Source organism: Macrobrachium nipponense, chromosome 7 (genome assembly GCF_015104395.2).
Source record: "Macrobrachium nipponense isolate FS-2020 chromosome 7, ASM1510439v2, whole genome shotgun sequence".
In the NCBI taxonomy this organism is placed as follows: Eukaryota; Metazoa; Arthropoda; class Malacostraca; order Decapoda; family Palaemonidae; genus Macrobrachium; species Macrobrachium nipponense.
In genome coordinates this window covers 94980879-95004755 of record NC_061109.1, presented here as the reverse complement: position 1 = coordinate 95004755, position 23877 = coordinate 94980879, and the positions used below count along the sequence as shown (strand labels likewise).

Genomic DNA, 23877 nt, shown 5'->3' with positions numbered 1-23877 from the left:
TTGTTATCGTTATAATATTGCTAGTTGTTATAAAATTTATGATTCTGCAATTTAATTCAATAGACCTATCATAGTAGTTAGTGTTTTAAGTTGCGCACATTGCTAGGCCAGGCTACCTTGCTTTAGCAACAGTAGACTCTCATCTTATGCCCTACACCATGAACCTGTTCAGCTGTCCACAGCATATGACTGTCCCATAATTCATAATTCCCATTACTGTAAGATGCGGTAATTCCGGGTCATTGCCAATTCGTCACGTTCTGTTTCTTATATCCGATTAAATTTTATACATACCTATAAACTTAAGTTGTGGTTCTGTAGTCATTTCTTCAAAAGGGCCAGTTGCTGGAAGGTTCCTAAAATTGCTGTAGGGAAATCCAGTTTATCACAGGCAGATGGTTCTTAAAGTTACTGCTGGCTGTTATTACAGGAGGCATTTGTTTACCTATATTTTGTATTTTGGTATGTATATCAACGTATGCCTTTAATATCACTGGGTCCTCGGTGTTCTCTGAACTATTTTCCTGTAATCCTTTGCTAGACCAGCATATATGTAGATTAGGGTTTCCTGTTTTAGGAACTTTTCTGTATCCCGGGATTTCGGGAAAAATCAGGCTATTTCCCGGGATTTCCCGCATCAGGTGTTAGTAAAAGGTTTTATACTAAGCTCTATTAATGCTTTAATATCTCAAAGAGCTACAGTGTATCATACTTTCAAAGTAAGTGTAAAAATAGTGTAACAGCAGTAAACTAGGCTGTCGAATGATACTCGTGGTTGATCAAGCACAATTTTATTTAATCTCATTTAATTAATCAGAGAATTAAGTTCTATTAGTTTTCATTGATAATATTGGTAACCATTATATTGAAACTAAATCAATGTAATTTAGAATTAGAAGCTACTGTAATAGGATAACAATTCTGCTGATTTCAGTAAGTTTTAACTTTTGGAAAAATAAACTAGAATTTTTTTGAGCAACATAAAATAAACTAGAACTTTTTGAGCTACATAAAATAGACAAGAATTTATTTGAGTTACATAAAATAAACTAGAATTATTTTGAGTTACATAAATTAAACTAAATTTTTTTGGAGTTGCATAAAATAAACTAAAAACATTTTCGAGTTACATAACATTATCTATGAGTTATTGATATAGTAGCTCTTCAAAAACACAAACGATCACTACTGCGATCAGTTAACCTGGTTTTTAGTTTTGTAATAAAGAGTCCAGCAGCTGAAAAAGCCCTTTCAGCTTCAACTGATGTTGGTGGTACATTTTTGAGGGCCTGGAATATTTTTTCTAAATTTTGTCTTCTCTCTCCTGTTACCACAAACACATTAAATTCCTTTCCTATATGTTTGCAACCATACTCCTTTTTGCTTATGCTGTGAACCTGTTCTATTGCTGCCTGGAGTTTATGTGCAAGTGTCATTTCTTCTTCAATAGATATATCCACATTCTCATTACCTTCTGATAGTTGTGGCTCAAAACCTGGGTCCTCTTTGTTGGGTATTACAAACATTCTTGTAAACATCTTCTTAGCTGCATCTACAAGAGTGGACTTTGCTGGCAATGCTGGTAGCACTCCTTCACAGTTATCATAATATTTTCCACAATGAAGGTATTTCATAAGGCCAAGAGCTTTTTTCCTCCTGTCCTTTATTCTTTCGAATAAGGAACTTTTCAGCTCAACTGAAAATGGAGAATTCTGCTCATCCAGTTCTTTTAATATGAATGAAAATATACCCTCCGAACTAAGCAAAGTTGTACTTCTGTTTCCCAGCCTTTCTGACCCTATTGTCACTGGCTGGAGTGCTTTAACCAAGTCATTTATTACCCCAAATTCACTGTTTGTAATGTCCATTTCAATATCACAGTCAATCATGGCTCTTGCCAAAGAACTTTTTACCTCAAGAAATCGCTCTAACATGTCCAGCAAACTGTTACACCTCGTTTTTGAGTCCAGTTTCAGCATTAGTTCTTTTCCAAGTAGAGAGACAGGAGAGGCTTAGAACGGGACGTGAAATGTACAAGATCGGTACTGGTCATTTCTGTGCAGCAAGCAAGCGAATCTCTCTCTCTCTCTCTCTCTCTCTCTCTCTCTCTCTCTCTCTCTCCTCTTTCTCAAATCCCGGGAAAAATAAGAGGCACATTTTAGTCCAAAATCCCGGGATCCCGGGAAGGAAATCCTAACGTAGATATGTTTTCTGTGATTAAATTTCATACATTGCAGGATACCTAATAACTACTACGTCTTGATGACATCTTCGCATATGATTAATAGTTGCTTCCATCATGGAAATAAAGGACATTCTTCATAGTTTGTCTGGCATAATAGTGGGCTTGCAGAAGCTGCTTCCATTTTGCTTAAAGTTGAAGCAGGCACTCTAGAAGTTGACAGGGACCTGGCCACAAGAAAACAGATTACTGGACACGAAAATGAGCAAGGCATTATCGTAAAATACTGTATACTGACTTTGATTATTGTTGTGGATAACGGAAAACAGAAAAGCAAATACATGAAAACATAGTTTAGATTTAGTATATTTTATATGGTATACATCGGACAGAAAACGATTCAATATGGTATACACTAGATAGAAAAGGTTTTCATATTGCATAAACGAATAGAAAAAAGTTAAAACACCTGCAAATAAATGTCGTAGATGTCTACTAGAGAAATGTATTGGGTCAATGGCTTGACAAGATATCCATAAACTTCCTTTTAGCAAGTAAAGTATGCTAAGATAAACTGGACAGATGTCGAGTGCAAAAAAATGCCACTTGGGTAAGAATGAGGTCATTCTGAATAAGCGAAGTCTGGATAAGGACATCCACTGGATTAAGGTTAAGTGTGATGGTACGTTTTAGAAAAGTTGAGCGTGAGGGAACTTAACTGTCCATAAATAACCGATGATTTTCGTTATTGGAAACCTAAATTTTCAAACGGCCTGACAGTGTGAAACTAGATTTTGTCTGTGAAGATGACATTTTTACGGCTGAAATTTAACATACTTATCGAGCATCTAAAACTTAAAAAATGTCTTGAATTAATTACGGAAAACAAAGTTAAAATACTTGTTTCATATACGAATTGCGTTAAGATACCATTGGATAAAGAAAGCTTAGAGAAAGTGGGCAAGAGAAGTTTCCACACACCAGGCCTACTCGATATATGAAGTGTGTTAAAAGATAAGTTAATGTGAAGCACCTGGTGTTCAAAAGTGTGAGGAATTGCCCATTGAACACTTCACAAGACAAGATCGAGATCACAGTCTTTACGACAAATGAAATATTCTGACACTTTTTGTAAGACTTGAGTGCATAGAAGTCATTTTACTAAACAAACTGGGAAGACCGAGAGTCAGTGAAAGGCTGATCGATAATAAGGCTGCTACTCGATGTGTAAAATAGGCTATCAGCCTGTCATTTACTTATTGGCTAAAGAATAGGCCTACTATTGAAATAGCAATTTGGATGCAATTCTCGAGCTCAGCAAGTCATGTTAGTTTAGAAAAAACATTGTTTTATGCTCTTTGCAAAGCAAAATTTTTTAGATTGGTTTATTGGTATTTTTTTTTTATTACTAGAATGGCACACTGAACGATAAATTGAAAAAAAAAATGTAAAATTGTCTGTACTATGCCTGAGTTTGGTGATTGGAAGGAGTTATACACTGTCTTGGACTGTTTTATACGTAAATAAACATATCTTGAAGATATATCGCTAGAAAAATGTTTAGATTGGTTCATGGACAATTTTGTTCACTGCTTGTTTGGCACTGTGGATGACAAATTGTAAAAATGTCTGAATGGCTAAGTTTGGTTAGTTGGGAGTTACACACTGTTTTGGATCGTTTTATGTGCAAATAAACATATCTGAAAGATAAATTGGTCAAAAATGTTTAGATTGGCTAATGGACAACTTCATTCACAGCTAGTACGGTACTGTGAACAACAAACTGAACAAAAATTTTATTTAAAAATAATTGTTACCCACTAAAATATCCCATTCCCTCTAGCGGCACCGTCATAGAGAAAACGGCTTATGATAATAAAGGGATAACTGGCTCCCAAAATTTCTCGTTGTTTCAAGATTCTACAATATAACAGAATATAGAATTTAGGCAAAAGGCCAAGCGCTAGGACCTAAAGTGAATTTGATAGATAGTAGTACGAAGGTTTGAAAGATGTAACAGGAGATTTTTGAGTCCAAGAAGTTGTTTCTTTTGCCGTTTCTTGAAAACTTTTTTTTTTTTTTTAATCAAATTTAAATGCTTAGCTCTCCAAGAAGACTGGAACAAGACTTGTTTTTATCCAGTATTAGTTCTTAAATAAATAGTTAAAAATTTGAAGCAAACTCCTTTAATCGTAAGGTAGTCATTTACTTTATAGCTTAATGGGCCTTAAGACGTGGCGCTCTCCACAAATGGAAATTTTAGATAACATAAATCAGTGGAGAAGGAAGTTATTTATTTGATTAAATTGTGAATTTCAGGGCATATTTATCAATGAAAAAAGTTTTAGCACCATACTTAAGCAAATTAATTTCTGTCGGAAAACTTGCATATATAGTACGTATTTTCTTTAATCTCTGGCAGTATACTGTATCGCGTTTCTCCTTTTAGTCACGCTTTGTTATTTTCACATAATTATGGGCAATCGGTTCTGAAGAATTTTTTTTTTTTTTTCAGTAAACAGATGTCCATTTTTACTTACTCTATGTTAGTGTACGAACACTCTTAATAATATAATACAAATCTTAAAAGTAATTTAAGTGACTCCTTGGCACGTTTTGGTGAAGCCGTTTTGGCGCGGCTGTTTTGGGCTCTGGTAACTACCCGTTTTGGAGTTGTCTATTTGTCCACGGACGTTTTGACACAAATGCTATTATTAGTTTTCGCCTTTTTCGATAATATTGAATCAGAAAAACGAATTAATTTATTCTATTCACTGTGACTGATGTTGAGTAAGTTCCGTAAATATATATACGTTTCTGGGCATTTTCATGAGGACATAAAATACAATATTTTAAGTATGGTCGAGTTTAAATATAAAAATTGATTTGCAAACCTACAGACCTCTACTACTCACAGCTCCATTACCCTTAAGGGTAAGTTTAATTTGTTGGTGTACTGCCATTGGTTTTTCGTTCTTTAGACATACTTTTAATTTTTTTAGTTAAATACCCTCGTTTTGTCTATATAATGGCTGGGATAGTATTAACGAAAAATGGTAAAAAAAAAAGAAAAAAAAATACTTGAGCATAAGCGATTCCTTTACTCCCTCACATAGGAAGAAACACTGACAGTGAGCTGAAGGTTTAATGAAAGTGTGATAGACATCGCAAGCTAACCTCCATTCTGTTCAGTCTGCTTTGAGAAAAATGATTCGTAGAAATCGGAATTCAGCGATGAATGCCTTAACCAATCCTTGAAATTAACGTGAATCATCCTACCTGGAGACGATGGTGGTGGATCATGAAATCTTAAATGATACACCAAAACGAAGTATTTCAAGTAATTACAAGCAGACCCAAATGATTTGTTATTCGTTTGGTCAGTTGAATTTCAAACGAATCACTACAGCTTGAAACATCCATTTATATCAGTGGTTCCCATACAACGTAGCAGAAGGCAGGCCCGGATATGTATGTATAAAACCATCGGTTTAATACAAAGATGGGCTATGCTTGGCGGTGGGCCATGGACAAGTATCTTCAATGAAAAGTGGATAACGACCGAAAAAGCTTGGGAACAGCTGATTTATGCCATTTTTTCCTCGGCGCTTAAGCAGTTTAAACTCAAAGGTCTCTAGCGCCAAACCGCCTGAGCTCAAAAGTCTGCACCCAAACGTCGTATTCAGTTTAAATAAATTGCTTGAAACTTTTAAATTATTACTCACCAAAGGACAGCTTCCCGCCAAGGACTCTGAAGACGTGAAGTCACAGTGCAAAAAACTCGGCCAATGCAATCAGGAAATGCAGTTGCAACCTGCCCCAAAATCGTTTGTCTCTTTATTGATAAGAAATGTTTCGCGGTGTGGAACAAGTAAATTGTTAGTAATCCACTGAAAATAACATCAATTACATTCAATACTATTTCATGTTCTACCCTGCTTCTGTTCACTACAAGGTCTTTAGGAATAGCTTTGTAACTTATTTCAGTTGTATTACAGTAGAGCTCACACAGAATATTGTCAAGTATAAATTTCAATCCAAAAAGCTGCATTCAAGATACCAACTATTTCGCACATGATAAGTTTAAAGCCGCTGTCTTCTAGTTATGGTAGGAATCAAATTGGCCAGGTTTAGAATAGGAAAAAACTATCTGGAACCATTTCCTTTAAAACAAGATCTGGGATACTGATGATATCTACACAAGAAAACTTTAATCCCACATTGTTATTTGAAAATTAGTATGAATTCTCAGGTACTAGAGGCATCAAATAACAAAGCCTTATGCACTGCAAAATTCCATGATGATCTCCTAATTATATTGAAGTTAAACATCAGGACAAAATTTATGAAAAGGTTGTCTTTTTATACAAACAGAAAAAACCTGCTTTTATTATTCCATGTAAAAAGTTATCTCCCTTTTTAAAAAGATAATTATGTAAAATAAAAAAATAAAAAACTGACTACAGCGCATACCTTCGAAGCCCACATCACAACGACATTACGAGTCACGGAAAGAAGTTCCACATCTGTAGTGTCACAGCCACTCCCCACATACTCAGGAGCCATTCCTATTCTCATGTCCCATGGTGATTGTAGGATTCTGGAAAGGGGATCATTTTGATCACTTCGCATTTAGCTATAAAGGAATGTTATTGTAAACGAGCTTAATAGGGTAACACAAGTTACACGCTCGTTAAACCCGGGAGGTGACAACTTAATTAACTCAAAATTGTTTCAAATATTCCTTTTGAACACTATCATAGGTTCTCAAATCATGAAGCAATAACGAATAAAACACTCTTCTTTTTATCGTGGAACAATGGATTGTCATTTAAACGTATACCTACAGGAACAGTGTATTATTCCAATATGAATCTCTAGATGTTGGAGGGTTGAAAGCAATAAAGGGTATGATGGTGTTTAGGTTTATATTTAGCCACTAAATTTATTATGGATTATTGAAAAGTAATACATTTTTACTCTAGATGTTTATTTCATAAAATTTCCATGGTACCATTGTTCTCATATTGAAATTAGTCCAATGTAATTCATTCGAAGATTCATAAAACACGAAATGATTTGAGAGCACACGAAGCCTTTATGAAAGTTCTGAGGAAGTGTAAGAGGAGTATATATAAAGTAAATGAGTCTGTGGGTCAGCATAATTTTAAGACCACCACTGATTATTACAAGGGTTTTATGTTCCTCACTGGTGTGCAGTTGAATTGAACTGAATATCGAATTTAGGCCAACGGCCAAGCACTGGGACCTTTGAGGTCATTCAGCGCTGAAATGGAAACTGACAATAATAGGTTTCAAAGGTGCAAAAGGAGGAAAACATTGCAGTGGCACTATGAATCAATTGTTAGGAGAATTCGGAAAGAAAGATGGAAGAAAGAGATTATGAAAGGAGGTACAGCACGCCAGGGGTTGCAGCTAGTGGCGCCGAAGGGACGCTGCAAAGAACCTGAAGTAATTCCTACAGTGCACGACGTTCCTTCTACCCTACGGGAGTATGCGCAACCGTGAAAGTTAGACTTAATGTAAAAAGGGAATTTTGGTCTCTTACTGAATACCTCAGTATGAGGGAACAGAAATGAAATGCAGGTTGAATAAGGTTTTACCGTCTATGGAATATGGCTTTTAAAGATAAATACTCAAACATGAAGACTTTAAAAACGCACGTCAGTGTCAAGACGTCATTAAAAATACACGTGCATGTTATGGTATCACGACATTAAATATCATTAATATTATTATTGTTATTATTATTATTCTTATTATTATTATTATTTATTATTATTATTATTATTATTATTATTATTATTATTATTATTATATACAGAAAATGAACAAGTTTCATATGGAACAAGTTCACAGGGGCCATTGACTTCGAATTCAAGCTTCCAAAGATTGATTGATAGAATAGTTCTTGCTGGCGTCGCAACGAACTTCCAGTCACAACGAGATTCCAAAGCTAAATACAACTTTCTTATAGTGGCTAACCAAATTCATATATTGGAAGCTGAAATAACTATTCCATAAAGCTGTCCAATTTACAATAAATAAACTCCCATGTAAAATGGTCACGTCATTTCCCGTACAAATACACTTTCTACCTAATTAAGTAAGAAGAGAAAATTTATTATACATGGATTTGGACATACCGACCTTTTTTTTTTTTTGGACAAAGTGTTGAATATGCAGTTTTCAATTTCTTGCTTCAGCAAAGTATCAAATCTGTCTCTCTCCCCATCAAAGACGTATGGTGAGAGACACATATATTTTAAAAAATTTATCCTTAGGTTATAAATCGCAGAGTATGAGTGATAATAGACTCCTGACGCCAAAATTTAACACACGCCGGATGAAAGCCCTTTTGGCAAGCAGCACGTAATATAGTCAGATAATACCATAAGCTTAACCATAGATAGAAGTAAGAGAGATTTGTCGTCAACACGGCGCCCCACATCCAAGCTCTTTTTTTTATATTGTTATTTTGCTGAGGTGATCCAACTAAGGCTATTATAGGCTGGTATGGTCACGCAAACTTTGTCCCGCTTACTCCATATTGATGTTTTACAATCTTGATCCGAAAATACGTGATATCCATCACAACTGTAAACGGAGTATTGGAATGGAGAAGGTAGAAGTTCAGAAATAAGGCGTTAAAAAGCGTTCTATTCACACTACCCGAGGCGATATCGTGGACTCAATAGTCAGTTATTATAGTCAGTTCGTACCGTACAATCACTTCGAAAAATTTGGAGGAGGCCTCTTTTGTGTTTCCCGAATCTATCTGTTTGTCTATGTAAGGTCTAATGGTGATATTTAGCATACTTCTCTCTCTCTCAAACAGACAGACAGACAGAGATAGGAAGAGGTGGACGGAGGGAAGGCAATTAAAGACATGTCTGGCCGGATATAGGGATACTTAAGTAGCAAAAGTGGTTCATGTAGATTGACATAGACAGGTAAAACAGAAAAATACATCTTTGCAAGACAACTGAGATTACCTAAATGTCCGCCAAAGAGGAACGAAAAGGGAGAGATATGCCAAGAACGTTATACAAGCTTCCTCTTGATAAGAAGCAGTTGAGGATTTGAAGTCTTCCAAAGAAAAACTTAAAACCTTTTTGTTTAATCGATGCTATGATATGGAAGATCAAACAGTGAATGTGGAACTCGCGGTGTGATTAAATACATCCGATGAATAAACTGTTAATTTGATAATGGGGGTCCTACCCGCGCTATGGAAGCAATTATCGTACTGGCTACTCAAAATTATGGGTTTTTCAGTAAAAATATCGTACAAAATTGAAGATTTTAGCGTAGTAAATATCTTACACTGTTTCTAATATTTAACACATTTTTATAATTTGACAAAATAATGAATATATGTATGATTTCTTTATAGTCATTAATATCTTGCAAATTACATAATTAAGAAAAAAATTGAAATGAAACATTTCTCTCTACAAAAACGAAAAAAATGGAATAATGAATAATTAGTTAATGTTATGAACAATTTTTATGAACAAATTATTACTATTTTGTATTAATACTGTGGTAAAAAAAAGTATACAGTTTAGAACGTCACTTCTTTCCATAATGTAAACTAAACTGATAACGAATTAACAAGAAGATATGTGAGTTGATAGGCCCACTCATACATATCTTTAAACACACCAAAACATCGAAAATCAAAATAGCATCACTGAGCAGTAATTTAAAATAAATATATATAATTAAAAATGACTGGTACTGATACCTATCCCATGATAAAGACATTAATAACAATAATAATTGTAAAGTATATCTTTAATAATCTTTTTCCAAATCAAATTCATGTTCTCTGATATTCTGGAATAATTGTGCATGATTATTTATTCTGGAAAACATATAATTTGCAGGAGTAAAATGAACACATGACCCTCCTGAACCTTTGATGCAACTGTTTCTTTGTTTAGTTTTACAGAGATTTACTTTACTGAACACTCGTTCGCATTCAGCATTAGAGCGTGGCACGCAAAGAGCAGTTAGAGCAAAATTGGCGGCCCGACCCGGTCTCCTCCCCTATAAGGACCCCACCCCAGGGGACCAAACTGGTGTCCTCCCCACACGGGTCCTCAACCCTAACGGCAATACCCAGTCGCCTCCCAATTGGGACAGGCAGGCGATGTCCGCCACGGGTACCGGGACGGGCGGGCGATGTCTGCCACGGGTCCAGGGAAGGGCGTGCCGGGGCCGCCGCTGGTCCCGGGAGGGGCGGGCGATGTCTGCCACGTATCTCGGGACAGTTGCGTGCTGTGCCCGCCGCGGGTCCCGGGAAGGGCGGGCAATATCCAGCACGTGTGCTGGGATGGGCGGGCCGGGCCCGCAGCGGGTCACGGCTCGCCCGTCCCAGGACCCATGGCGGACATTACCCACCTGTCCCAAGTTCCTCGCTGGCCGAGTGGTTTTCGAGCTGGGCTGCCAATCCGGTGGTCCCAGGTTCGATTCTCGACTCGGTCAACGCGGAATCAGAGAAATTTATTTCTGGTGATAGAAGTTCATTTCTCGATATAGTGTGGTTCGGATCCCACAATAAGCTGTAGGTCCCGTTGCTAGGTAACCAATTGGTTCCTAGCGACGTAAAAATATCTAATCCTTCGGGCCAGCCCTAGGAGAGCTGTTAATCAGCTCAGTGGTCTGGTAAAACTAAGATATACTTAACTTAACCCACCTGTCCCAAGACCCATGGGTGGGCCCAGCCCACCCATCCCAGGACCCACAGCAGGCCCAGCCCACCCGTCATGTGACGGGCGGCTGATGTCTGCCACAGGTCCCAGGACAGGAATGCCGGGCCCACCCTGGGTCCTTGGATGGGCGTGTGATGTCCGCCATGGGTCCTGGGACGGGTGTACTGGGCCAGCCACGGGTCCCGGGACGGGCAGCCGATATCCACCACGTGTCCCAGGATGGGCGGGCGATGTCCGCCCGTCCCGGGACAGGTGGCGGTCGCAGCCCAGCCTTCCCGGGACACGTGACGGACATCACCCGCACATCCTGGAACCCGTGGTGGGCCCAGCCCTCCCATCCTGGGACATGTGGCGGATATCGCCCGCCCGTCCTGGGACCCGTGGCAGACATCGCCCGCCCGTCACAGGTCCCGGGACGGGTGGGCGATGTCCGCCACAGGTCACATGGCGAATATACACTGCCCATCCTGAGACCTGCGGCGGGCCCGGCTCGCTCGTCCCGGGACACAAAGCGGACATTGCCTGCCCGTCACGGGACCAACGGGGGCCCAGCCTCCCTGTTCCGGGACCCATGGGGGCCTGGCCACCCATCCCGTTACTCATGGCAGGTCCGGCCCACCCTTCCCAGGACTCGTGACGGACATCGCCCGCCTGTCCTGGGACCCGTTGTGGGCCCTGCCCGCCTGTCCTGGGACCTGTCGTGGGCCCTGCTCGCCTGTCCCAAGACCCATGGCGGACATTGCCCGCCCGTCCCATGACCCGTGTCGGACATCACCCGCCCGTCCCGGGACCCGCAGCTCACCCATCTCTGGACCCGTGGCAGACATCGCTCGTCCCGGGACCCACGGAGGGCCCGGCCCGCCCGCCTCAGGACACGTGGCGGACATCGCCCGCCTGTCCCAGGACCCGCGGCAGGCCCGGCCAGCCAGTCCCGGGAAATGTGGCGGACATTGCCCGCCCATCCCTGGCCCCGCGGCGTTCCCGGCCCGCCCGTCCCCGCACACATGGCTGACATTGCCCGCCTGTCCCAGGGACCGCGGCGGGCCCAGCCTGCCCGTCCTAGGACACATGGTGGACATCACCCGCCCATCCAGGGACACATGGCAGACATCACCGAGACCCGCCCCGTCTATCTCGGGACATGTGGCAGACATTGCCCACCCGCTGCGGGCCCGGCCCGCGCGTCCTAGGACACATGGCAGACATCGCCCGCCTATCCTGGGAACCGTGGCGGACATCTCCTGCCCATCCCGGGACCCGCGGCGGGCCCAGCCCGTCTGTCCCGGGACACGTGGCGGACATCACCCGCCCATCCCGGGACAGGTGGCAGACATCACCCGCCCGTCCCGGGACCTGCAGTGGGCCTGGCCCGGCATTCCCGGGACACATGGTGGACATCGCCCGCCTGTCCCGGGACCTACGGCAGACCCAGCCCACCCATCCCAGGACACATGGCAGACATCACCCGCCCATCCTGGGACCCGCGGTGGGCCAGGCCCGCCATTCCCTGGACACATGGCAGACATCGCCCGCCCGTCCCGGGACCCACGGCAGGCCCGGCCCGCCCATCCTGGGACACATGGCAGAGATCGCCCGCCTATCCTGGGACCCGTCGCGGGTCCGGCCCGCCCGTCCCGGGACCTGTGGCAGACATCGCCCGCCCGTCCCGGGACCCGCGGCAGGCCCGGCCCGCCCATCACGGGACATGTGGCGGACCATTCCCGCCCGTCCCAGGACTCGTGGCGGGCCCAGCTCGCCAGTCCCTGCAGAGAGGAACACATATACTATTACTTAGAACCAGAATATGCCACTGAATCCTCTCAATTCTCCTAGGGCTTCTCTGAATCCTCTAGTTCTTGTCCTGGCACTCTGCAATTCCTACTGAATCCTCTGCTTCTTCTCCTGGCACCTCCACGAATCCTACTCAATTCTCTCAATTCTCCAGTTGCTTTTCTGAAGCCTGGTTCTTCTCCCGGCACCTCCACAAATCCCCTCATTTTCTTTACCATTTTTATAATGCTCCCCTTTCCTTTCCCTTCCAGGAATCAATAAAACTAAGAAAACATTCTAACATATTTATTTCTGTTCTAGTTCAATTTCCTTCAAGGACTAACAAAGCCAATTTATTACAAAATAAACATAAAAGTTTCCATACAATAAAATTTTCATATCTGATCCGTCTTCGTGAGGCCAGCGCAGTCTTCATTGCGCCATTCCTTGAAGATGGACAGCTGCTTCTGCAGTTTCCAGTTGTCCTTCTCTAGGCGTCTTTATTTCTCATGGAGGTTCTTCAGGTCTCACACCAATTTCTCCTTCGCTCCTCGCAACTGTCGAACTTCATCTTCCAGCTGGTCGTTCCATCCCCTCGACACAGGCCTTCCTCTCCAGCGACTCCAGGCTACGATTTCATTTCCTTCCTCTAGAAGGCAATGCCAGCTCGTTCCTCTTGAGTTTCGCCGCCTCAACTTCACACTGGAGTCCACACTTTTCCTTCCAGTGGTCTTCAACTTCCCTCTGCAGGCACTGGAACCTCAACTCGAGGTCTTTCCTCTCGGATTCGCGCTGCCTCGGTCGCGTCTTTTTGTTCCTGGATGAGCCTCGCCATCCGCGCCGCTTATGCCATCTTTAGCTGCAGGTCTGTCTCCTTCTGTCGTAGGTGTTTCTTGAGTCTCTCAAGCAGGCAGTTTGCCTCTGCCAACTGTACAATCACATCGTTTCTCTGCCCGATTTCCTTTGCATTGTCCTTCAGCTGCTGATTTTCTTCTACCATCTTGAGGATCTTGTCTTCCAGCTGGCGTTTCTCCCTCTTCTCTTTATCGTTCCAGCTTCGAGCGAGGGGGCCTTGTCTTGCCAGGCTTGCTGTTGCAACATCTCCTGAGTGATCTGTTTGGTACCAGTGTGTTCTTCCCTTCCGCCCGCCTTCTGCGTCTCTTCATGGTAGTCGAGCCTCTGTTGCAGGTGAAGAATTGTTCTGTCCAAGTTCACCCGCTGCTCTCTCTGGCACTGGATGGCGTCTCGCAAGGCCGCAATTCTCTTGTTCATTTTCCTTTGCCTGTTCAGCTCCATCATCATCAGTCAGGAGAGAAATTTCACCAGCGATTGGGCAGCCACAGCAAACAAGATGACTGATCTTCCTATTTCGAATAATATCTGGACAACAACGTCCCAACAACAGCTGCTGCCAAGGCCACATTCTCTTCAAACTGAAATCCATATCTGAAGTATCCAGTTCATATACTCTCCTCTTTCTCTCTCGATTTTTCGTTGATTTTCTATATTCCACGAGAGATATTTTGATTTATCAAAATATAGCAGGAATGATGTTATAAATTACTGAAATCTCTCTCTCTCAAGTTTGTAAGAACATTAGGGATTTTTTGCAGTCCGTATCGTGTGTCTGCTCTCTCTCTCTCTCGTGTTCCCAGTGAGGTTTTTTTTTTTTTTAACTCATCTATGGCAATAAATTCGGGGATTTTCCTTTAGTAACCCTCTTGTCTAATGAATTCTCTGTCTCTCTCTCTCATCTTGCTCTTGAGGTCTGGAATTCTTCATTTATTCCTTCATTTAGGTTTAAGGCTTTGCATTCGATATAAGTTGAGAGAGAGAGAGAGAGAGAGAGAGAGAGAGAGAGAGAGAGAGAGAGAGAGAGAGAGAGAGAGAGAGAGAGAGAGAGAGAGAGAGAGAGAGAGAGAGAGAGACTATTTTTGTGTAGAAAAACGGTGTATTGGTATATTTACATATGACAGTGCATGTGATATTACTCCGTTTGGAATAGGAAAGCTAATGTGTGCATACCATTCTTCGTGTATAATGCTCCAATTGAGGTTATTATTAATATTATTCTGTCCATCTATGTATATATATATATATATATATATATATAGATATATATATATATATATATCTATATATATATGAATATATATATATATATATACCAGATTATAATATATTTATAATATATATATATATATTATATATATATATATATATATATATATATATATATAGAAATATATATATATATGTAAGTGTGTGATATAATGTGCCAAAGACTAGTCACATTTTAGACATGCTGTCCACGAACGAGGAACGCAAAAGTACACGGATGAATCAAAAGTACAAAAGCAGAACACAATACTCATGTCAATAGTGACAGCCCTTAAGAAAACATACCGCGCATGCGCAAGTGTGTGCGCGTGTGTGTAGTAAACGTGATGTTGCAACATTACAGAGAGAGAGAGAGAGAGAGAGAGAGAGACGAGAGAGAGAGAGAGAGAGAGAGAGAGAGAGAGAATGGCGACAGTTGTTAATGATGATGTTTTTCAGGATTACAATCAGTTTTTCTTCTTTTTTCGACATCGCGTACTCAGGAACCTTTTTCTCCTTAAAGGAAATAGTGAAAATAGATCGACGTGAAATGACGGTCTGTTTCCTCTGAACAGACCACGGTACCGACGAAGATAGGATGGCTATTTACCACTATCTATACTATGGTGCCTCTACTTATATGCATTTGAATTGAAATTTATTCTTGTCACTCGAAACGTGTGTGTGTGTGTATCCATGAATTGTGTAAGCACGCCTGTCGGAATAGTTCCACCTGTCTGAGCATACCGCACATAAATGGCTGCACCCATGGTGCAATAGAAAATTGGTTGTAAAAAATAAGAAAACCCCTCTTTCCCCAAAAAACTTTTTTCACCGGGGTACTTAAATGGAATAATACTACATATGGAAATTGTCCATTTGACTTAGAACCGAAGGAGAAAATGTCACTCTACTTATCATTTTATCTATTCCATCGAAATAACAATAAACTCCTTGATGACTCAACTGCATCACGGGAAAAATAAACCATAGCTAGTACCGAAATAGGCCCAAAAAGGGTCATTGGACATGAGACTATGCAAATCTTGAGTAAGAATACTACATAGGGATTTAGTTACACAATTGACAAATAATAATAATAATAATAATAATAATAATAATAATAATAATAATAATATCCAAAAATAAAAATATTCTTAACACCAAGTTCTATTCATTAAATAAATGAAGAAACAAACCAAATCGTCAGACTAGCTTATAATTCACTTATATAATCAATTTTAACATCAAAGTTGAATGATGATCAAAATTGGGACATGAGTATATATTCGCTCATTTGCCAGAAGAGTGTCTTAACTCGAAAATTGCTATATTTCGGGAGAAGCAATCTAAAGTTGAAATTCTCTATACTTTGTCCATTTATATTTAGATGGTTCTTTTACTGAGCTGTTTTAATGACAAATACAAATAAGAAGTTTTTACCACAATATGGAATAAAGAACAGGCTATCTGCTGGTATCAATAGCTCAAACGACATTTTTTGAGTTGTGTCACTCTTCTGGCAAATGAGCGATGGTCCGACTGACAGTTCTACTTTTTACACGTGGACGTTCACCACTTCTAACAATTGTGGGGGTGAACTGACAGGTATTACTGTCCCTTTTATCCAGGTGTTACTGTGGTAACCATCCCTTTGATCCAAGTATTATTGTAGTGACTGTCCTGTTTATCCAGTTTTCTGTGGTGACACTCCCTTTCATCCAGGTATTACTTTCACCTTTAACCAGGTATTAATGTGGTGACAGTCCAGGTATTACTATGCTGTCCCTCCCTTTTATCCAGGTATTACTGTGGTGACAGTCCTTTTATCCATGTATTACTGTGAAGACAGTCCATTTTATCCAGGCATTACTGTGAAGACTGTCTCTTTTATCAAGATATTACTGTGCTACAATTAACGAGGAAATTTGCATTTGAACGAATTGAAAGAAAAAACGCCTTATATCTAGCACGTCGGGCTTGGCCAAAATGCACGTTTTCTTTTCCTATATAATACAACCAACCCCCCCTCCTTTTATATGGAAAGCCGGGTATTTGAGTGGGTGAAAAATCATTGACTTACTTCACCCATCAGGGGATCCCACCTAGGATGCCGGGGGAATTCGCTCTCATGAGCGTCCCCCCAGCCAACTCTAATTTATGGAACTGTGAATTAAAAGAACAGGGTTGCAACCCAATGTAACCAAGTCAAAGGCACAGAAGGCCTTACATAGCCAGACTTTTTTATGCCGCCTCCTGGACTGCACCTTAACCTAACTTTGGGAACTTAACATTATAAATTATTGGCTGGGAATCTACCCTTACCTAACCTAACCTCAACCTTAGGTATCAGGTCATAGCCTGGTAGACCACTAACATAAGCCTAAGTTACCAGGTCCTTACTTAGCTAGTGCACGCTGCACTTTAATACCCTTCATTAAAGTATCATGGACCATTTAAAACATATCCTTGTATAACTTCCCCACCCCCCAAACCCAAAAAAGTTTAACCTTTTCAGAATCAGGACCTACAGATACAGGTTGCCATGACAATGTTAGACTACCTCCTTGTATGGCTATTTCGCTCTTGTATTTTCACCCACCTAAAATACCTATACCAAATTACCAATATCAGCTGTAGTCCGCAATAATTTTGGAATCTAGCCTATTGGGTTTCAGTAGCCTTACACTGATCATTTGTTCCCGAAACGAATAGAAGGTAAAACTGCATAGAAAAACGTCAACTGCCATAGCCTAACTCGCTGCGGAATAGTTATATAGATCTACCAATACCTTTTCATTCACAAGGCAACTGATGTCCAATAAAATATAAATTAATTGATATCTATCATACCCGTATCCTTCAGCTGTAAAATTGCTGCAGGAACTTAAGCGAAATTACTTGGTCTTGAAGACACTCAACAAACCATCTTGTATATAAAATCCCATCAGTTTACGTTCTCAGATCAATCTGCTGATATTATATAAGTAGAAAGTTATCTTGGTAATTCAATGAAAGTTTGTTTCGTCACCGACGTCGGGCTGACGGCCGAAAGCGAAAGACTTCTGTTGAAATGCCATAGATGTACAAACGAAGCTTCTATATTATTATGTGATGAAAAATAATTTACAGTAAAATATAAAAAGACAGATTACTTTCTGGTAGTGTTATTAAAATGAATTTGCGCTGGACTCGTCATTCAGAAATCCCATGTATACTGTAAAGAAGTGTTAAAGGATGTTTTGCCTCGGCGCCACCGATCGAGTGTGTTACACACACACACACACAGTGATTAATAAAACAGGAGATAAATGACAACTTTTTGAACGTTCTTGAATTATCAGAAAATGCCTATGTCAACTTAAAATCGAATAATAGTTGTTTTCTACGTTCTGTTTACGTCATCCTGACCGGATCTCCCTAATGGGTGACATTTCAGAATTTCGTTGTTAAACAATTCCAACACTACCTTTGATGTCTAAAACTGAAAAAAAATATAGCATACATACTGCATACGTATAGCTACTGTTACAACCCTGATATAGAGATACAAGATCCGAAAAAGGGCAGCCAGGATCAGGAGAGTAACGTTATGCCTAAGTCATAAGTTATACCACCTGTAACGGAGTGAAGGAACAATAAAGCTGTGAGTACTTTACACGAAGTGTGTATTTAATCCACCTTAAGCCCGCTAAAGTATTAAGTTATGACAATTGTCTTCTTAGGCTTGTACAGCAGCTTTCACAAGAGCTCCGCCAACGACAAAACCCCACTTGAAGAGAAGACTCATGAAGTTATAATCCAAGAAGAGGAATCCAATGATGAAGAGTCACTTGATTTGAAATGTATAGTAAACAAGAGTTCTGTTCAACCTTATATTGTTAGTTGTCAATTGAATCATAGGCTAAGTAATTTTTGTTTGAAATTGACACCGGTTCAGCTATTTCCACATTAAAGTATGATGATTTCAAGAAGTTAAATTGGACATTACTGAACTGTAGAACTAAATTGCAGAGTTATAACCAAGTGCCAATTAAAGTATTTGGGAAGGTCGAAGTTGCAAATTTTCAATTCAAACTGCAAAATCATTCAGACGATGAATTCATAATTGTTGGGTCAGACTCCCCAAATAACTTGATTGGTAGGAATTTAATAGATAAGTGCAATATAATTAATGTCCATCAGTTAAAAATAAAAGATTGTGGAAAACTATAATGTAGATAGTTTGAAACCTATTAAGAACTGTCAAGCCCGATTGTATCCTAAAGTTGGTCACGTTCCTGTTTTTCGGAAGGTCCGCACGGTGCCCCTGACATTACGCAGTGAGGTTGAGAGTGCGCTGCAAAAGCTTAAAAAAAATAAGATTATAGAAAGAGTAGAATTCTCAGATTATGCCTCGCCATTGTTACTGTCAGGAAGCAGAATGGATCCCTTAGGGTTTGTGGGGATTTTCGTAAAATAAATTAAATTCTTCATGATTCTAAATTCCCATTACCTAATATGTCAGAATTAATTTCCAATGTGTCTGGATATAAGTATTATACCAGACTTGATCTCAAGAATGCTTATTTGCAAATGGAAGTTGCTCCAGAAGACCGTAAATATTTGGTAATTAGCACACATTTGGGTCTATATAGATATTTACGGTTACCATTTGGTATCCATTCTGCTCCTGCAATATTTCAGAAGTTCATTTCCCAATTGTTGGCTTCTTATGATTTTGCTTATCCATATCTGGATGATATTGTTATAGGTAGAGACTCACCAGCTGAACATGATAAACGTGCAACTAGCAGAGAGAAGAGCCCCATTAACTGTCCTTGTTTTCGGTCTGTTTCTTTGTTTAGATTTAAAGAGGTTAACTTTACTGAACACTCGTTCGCATTCAACATTAGAGTGCGGCTAGCAAAGAGCAGTTAGAGCAAAATTGGGACACTTCTCCCCAGAACTTATCAGGTGACTCATTAACGAGATGTTTAAGTTCACGTTGCAATATGGGAAACATTCTCCATTGATCATCCAGCTTTTGAAGTAGGGAGTGGTCATCTGGGTGTAGTATACAATCAGAGGACGCTCAGATGCAAGAGGGAATAAGGAAGGGATTCTTTCTCTGAATTCTGATGAGAGAACATTTTTTGGACAGAGACAGTTTAACTTTGACAGGACACCATCATTGAAATTATACCTCTTCTTTATTTCTGTGCAAGCCACTACAAGGAAACTTCTACACCTCTGAAAAAACTCCTGCTGTTGAGCTTTCTTTTCCTGTATGGAGGGTTTTTTTAATCCCTGCATAACTTTAACTCCTAGGTACATTTGGCTGTCACTAAGATGCCTGTCATGTCCTTCAGGATTTACAGTATTTAGATCAGTTTTCATTACATAGGTCCTTTCCATAAATGAGAGAAGGAGGTCTCTGAATAGCATCGACACTTTATCATGGAGAACTGTTTATTACTGCTTTGTCTGACTGGAAAAATTTGTTGAACTCAGTAAACTTTGGAAGAACCCAGTCAAGGAACATGAAATATAACTTCATGAAAGGATCATGAAGGGAGGTTATAATCAACTCTGTTGTTAATAGTTTCTCATTGAGCCACTTCTCCGAGAAAAATAGCTTCAGTGCTTTTTTTATTTTTTAAGAAATTAGCCTGTTTCATGGAGGAGTTCACCGACCACTTATATTTGTAATTATATACTTATCAACACCTTAGAATTATCAAACCGTGCGATAATGGAAAATGCTATCGTACATCGTACCAAGGCCGTTTTTATCATACATGTACGATAATTATCGTACGTGTGGCAACACTGTATGGAAGTGGTGCGGCACCTGGATGAGCCGTCAACAAACAAGTAAATTGAAGTGATTTTGCTAAGTTAAAGTTCTGGAATATGAACGGATTAGGCTAGACAAAATCAGAATAATTTGAAACGCAAGAGTAATTTTATAAAATATAATATCATCCTTACACTGGAGAACGTTTCAATAAATCAGCTATTGTAATAAGATAACGACATGTAAGTTGGTATAATAATGGTATCGGTCGTTAAATCTAGATTCCGTCAACTCTTACCTTTTCCGTAACTCCTTCATGTGTTCTGAAGTCTCTTCGTAATCGTTCCCTTCTGCCTTTTCTCTGTTTGTGAGGCTTTCCGTCATGACGGAAGAGGTGTTTTTCACGGAGACTGGTGCCGTTTTCCTGTCCTTTTCTGGACCGAGACTTCTTCCCAGCCCTCCCCCGGCTTCGTCCATATTCATGTTTACCACCATATTGAAATTTTGATTATTATTATTGTTATTATTGTTGTTGTTGTTGTTATTGTTATTATTATTGTTGTTATTGTTATTAACGACATCCACAGCGTTGACCACGGTGTTGAGGACAATCATCATGAAACTTAGAAATGAGAAGACGGAAAACCCAACAGGAGCAGGACATCTTGAGGAGGAACCAGGCGAGTGGGACATCCTGGGACTACTGGTAGCATCTAAACTTTCAGTCCCCAAGGATCGCATGACCCTCGCAGCAGAAGCATCATTCAAAATTGTATCACCGTAGGATTTTAGAAGACTGCTTGAATACTCCATAGAATGTTGAAATTGGGGTTCCAGGAATTGCACAGACCCTATAGTCAGCGAGTCGTTCGCATTCAGGGAACCATAGGGTGATGGAGTCTCGAAAATCCTTGCGAAACCCATCGTTTCGTTTTGGGTGCTCAGGAAGCGGGTGATGTTTTTCTTTCTGGTCAGGTACAGTATTTAGTTGAGGAACACTTGTAATGTAATATTACTTACAGTAGTATAGTATTAAATGGAGGCACATCAGTACACACTGATAACAGTCTGTCAAACAAAAGCGGTTTACACGCGTAGCCTACATAGCAAACTGCACAGAAAATAAGCACTGGACCAACAGGAACAAACAATTTTGAAAAGGTGAAATAAAAACATTTTTTGGTAAAACGGTTTTAGAATGATAACAAACACCTTTAACTCGTTACCTCAAATGTCATTACTAATGAAAAGGAAATTGTTAACATCACCTTAAGATTAACAGCCTATATTATCTCAATAGTCCAGACATGACGAGATCAGATGGCTTTTGAATAAACGATTATTGTTGTCTAAAACTGCTAACACATCACAAACTGACATGGTTTAATAAAAGAAGAAAAATGGTGCTTCGCTTAAAAAAAATTCTATACCATTTACTATGTTGAACAATTACTAAAAATACGGAAAGTCACGTATAACTAGTGAATGCAAGCGTCGATTTAACGAAAAAAGACTAAGGGTTATTGAACCACTCGAAAACCAGCCTTAATTCCAAGGGAGACTGTAAGAGACTGAAAAAAGAAATGCACCATTACCGTCCACATGGTACAGAGGTGCGTGTGGTAACCGCACGATCGTCATCATGTGGGTGACCGTTACTCTGAGCTACCAATTGGGGAGCGTTAGCGGTACATGTGCTGAGTTTATTGACTGTCATAACCGCATGACATACTAATCTGTTATACTATTATATATATATATATATATATATATATATATAATATATATATATATATATATATATACACACATCCGTACATACATAGTACACATAAACTATGCAGGATAGCGGGAATACCGCAAAAGATTACAAAAGGTTATAGAAGATTATAAATCTAAAGAAGGGATGGGATGTATGAAGAAAGAGCTGAACTGGCGTTCTTTATAGACACAATGAGTTGATCTCCATTAGGGATAAGGGGGAAAAATGTAGATGATGTTGAAATGATTTGTTATTATTTGACGCGTAAGAGGAGTTGAACGAGATAAATGTGAGTAAAGATACAACAAAGATATGGTGATAGCAGTGGCGTTCTTTCAAATTTTTCTTGGGTGGGGGGCGGGCGGGCAAAGGTTTAGAACTTACCTGTCGCATTATGGAGCATTTTGAAGACATATACAAGCTATATTGAGTTAATAATGCAGCAAACAAGTTTGCCACACCAACCCACAATATAAAACTAGAACTAGGAATGGATAGAAAGTGTAAGGTCAATTTGTTTTATACTAGAAAATAAAACATAAATGGTGAAGTAACAAAGGAAAATACATATGATAATAATAACGGTAAAATTCACTTCACATGACACAGTCGTAGCGAATTTTACTGTTATTATTATTATTTCAAAGGCTGGGGGGGGGGGGGGGGGGGGGGGGGGGGGAGGGCAAGTCTTGTGGGGGCAAGTGTTCTCCAATTGACATCCCTGGTGATAAAAATAGCATGGATAGATAAATAAACCAGTCTATTGAGTTGGTTTTATCTCCTGAAGAGAAGGGAAAGCAGTAGGTTAACGAAAGGTGATTTATAAACAGCTCCATAAAGGAGGACAGGAAAGCCAAGGAACTAATAATTGGAGTGAAAGAGGAGTTAGAATTGAGTTGCATAGTATCCTGGAAAAGCACGTTTTCTCGCAATGAAAAATGTGAATGATCATTGTGAGAATGACCGAGCGTATGTCGAGGGGCCCTACGAGCTACTGGAGGCCTAACATCTTGTTAAGGCATGAACATGGTAGTGAATAATATTTCGCTTTTCTCCACTTCCACGACACAAAAATAGCTCATCTATACATATATATATAGTATACATACATACATAATATATGATATATACTATATCTGCATATATACATAATATATATGTAATATAAATATAATGTATACGTGTATGTATGTGTATGTGAGTGTTTTGTGTACCTACTTATATATATTTATACATGAGAATTTATAGATGCACACACAATATATATATATATATATATATATATATATATATATATATATATATATATATATATAGATAGATAGATAGATAGATACAGATATAAAATGTAAGGGTTCTGCGTCTGTTTATGCCAAGGCGATCAAGGGAGCGATGGGCAAGGGAATGCTCAGATATGGAACCATTTAATTTTTTTTTTAAATAGTAACAAATGTCACCTCCGTACAGTTAGCAGTTATTTTGAACGCCATTTTGCTGCCTTGGCGATAATTCTCGGTGGCTGGTATTGATAAATATTGCTATT

At 39.7% G+C, this 23877-nt stretch overlaps 1 protein-coding gene across 1 annotated transcript; it reads right to left on the bottom strand.

Moving 5' to 3' along the window:
• Positions 1–855: 855 nt before the first annotated feature.
• LOC135216976 (probable cyclin-dependent serine/threonine-protein kinase DDB_G0292550) lies at positions 856–22133 on the bottom strand. Its single transcript, XM_064252514.1, has 4 exons — positions 20871–22133; positions 6656–6782; positions 5908–5996; positions 856–2409 (listed from the first exon to the last, which is right to left on the bottom strand). The coding sequence occupies exons 1-4, from the start codon at positions 21494–21496 to the stop codon at positions 2298–2300; spliced, it is 954 nt and encodes a 317-aa protein (XP_064108584.1). The 5' UTR covers positions 21497–22133; the 3' UTR covers positions 856–2297.
• Between the last annotated feature and the right edge of the window lie 1744 nt (positions 22134–23877).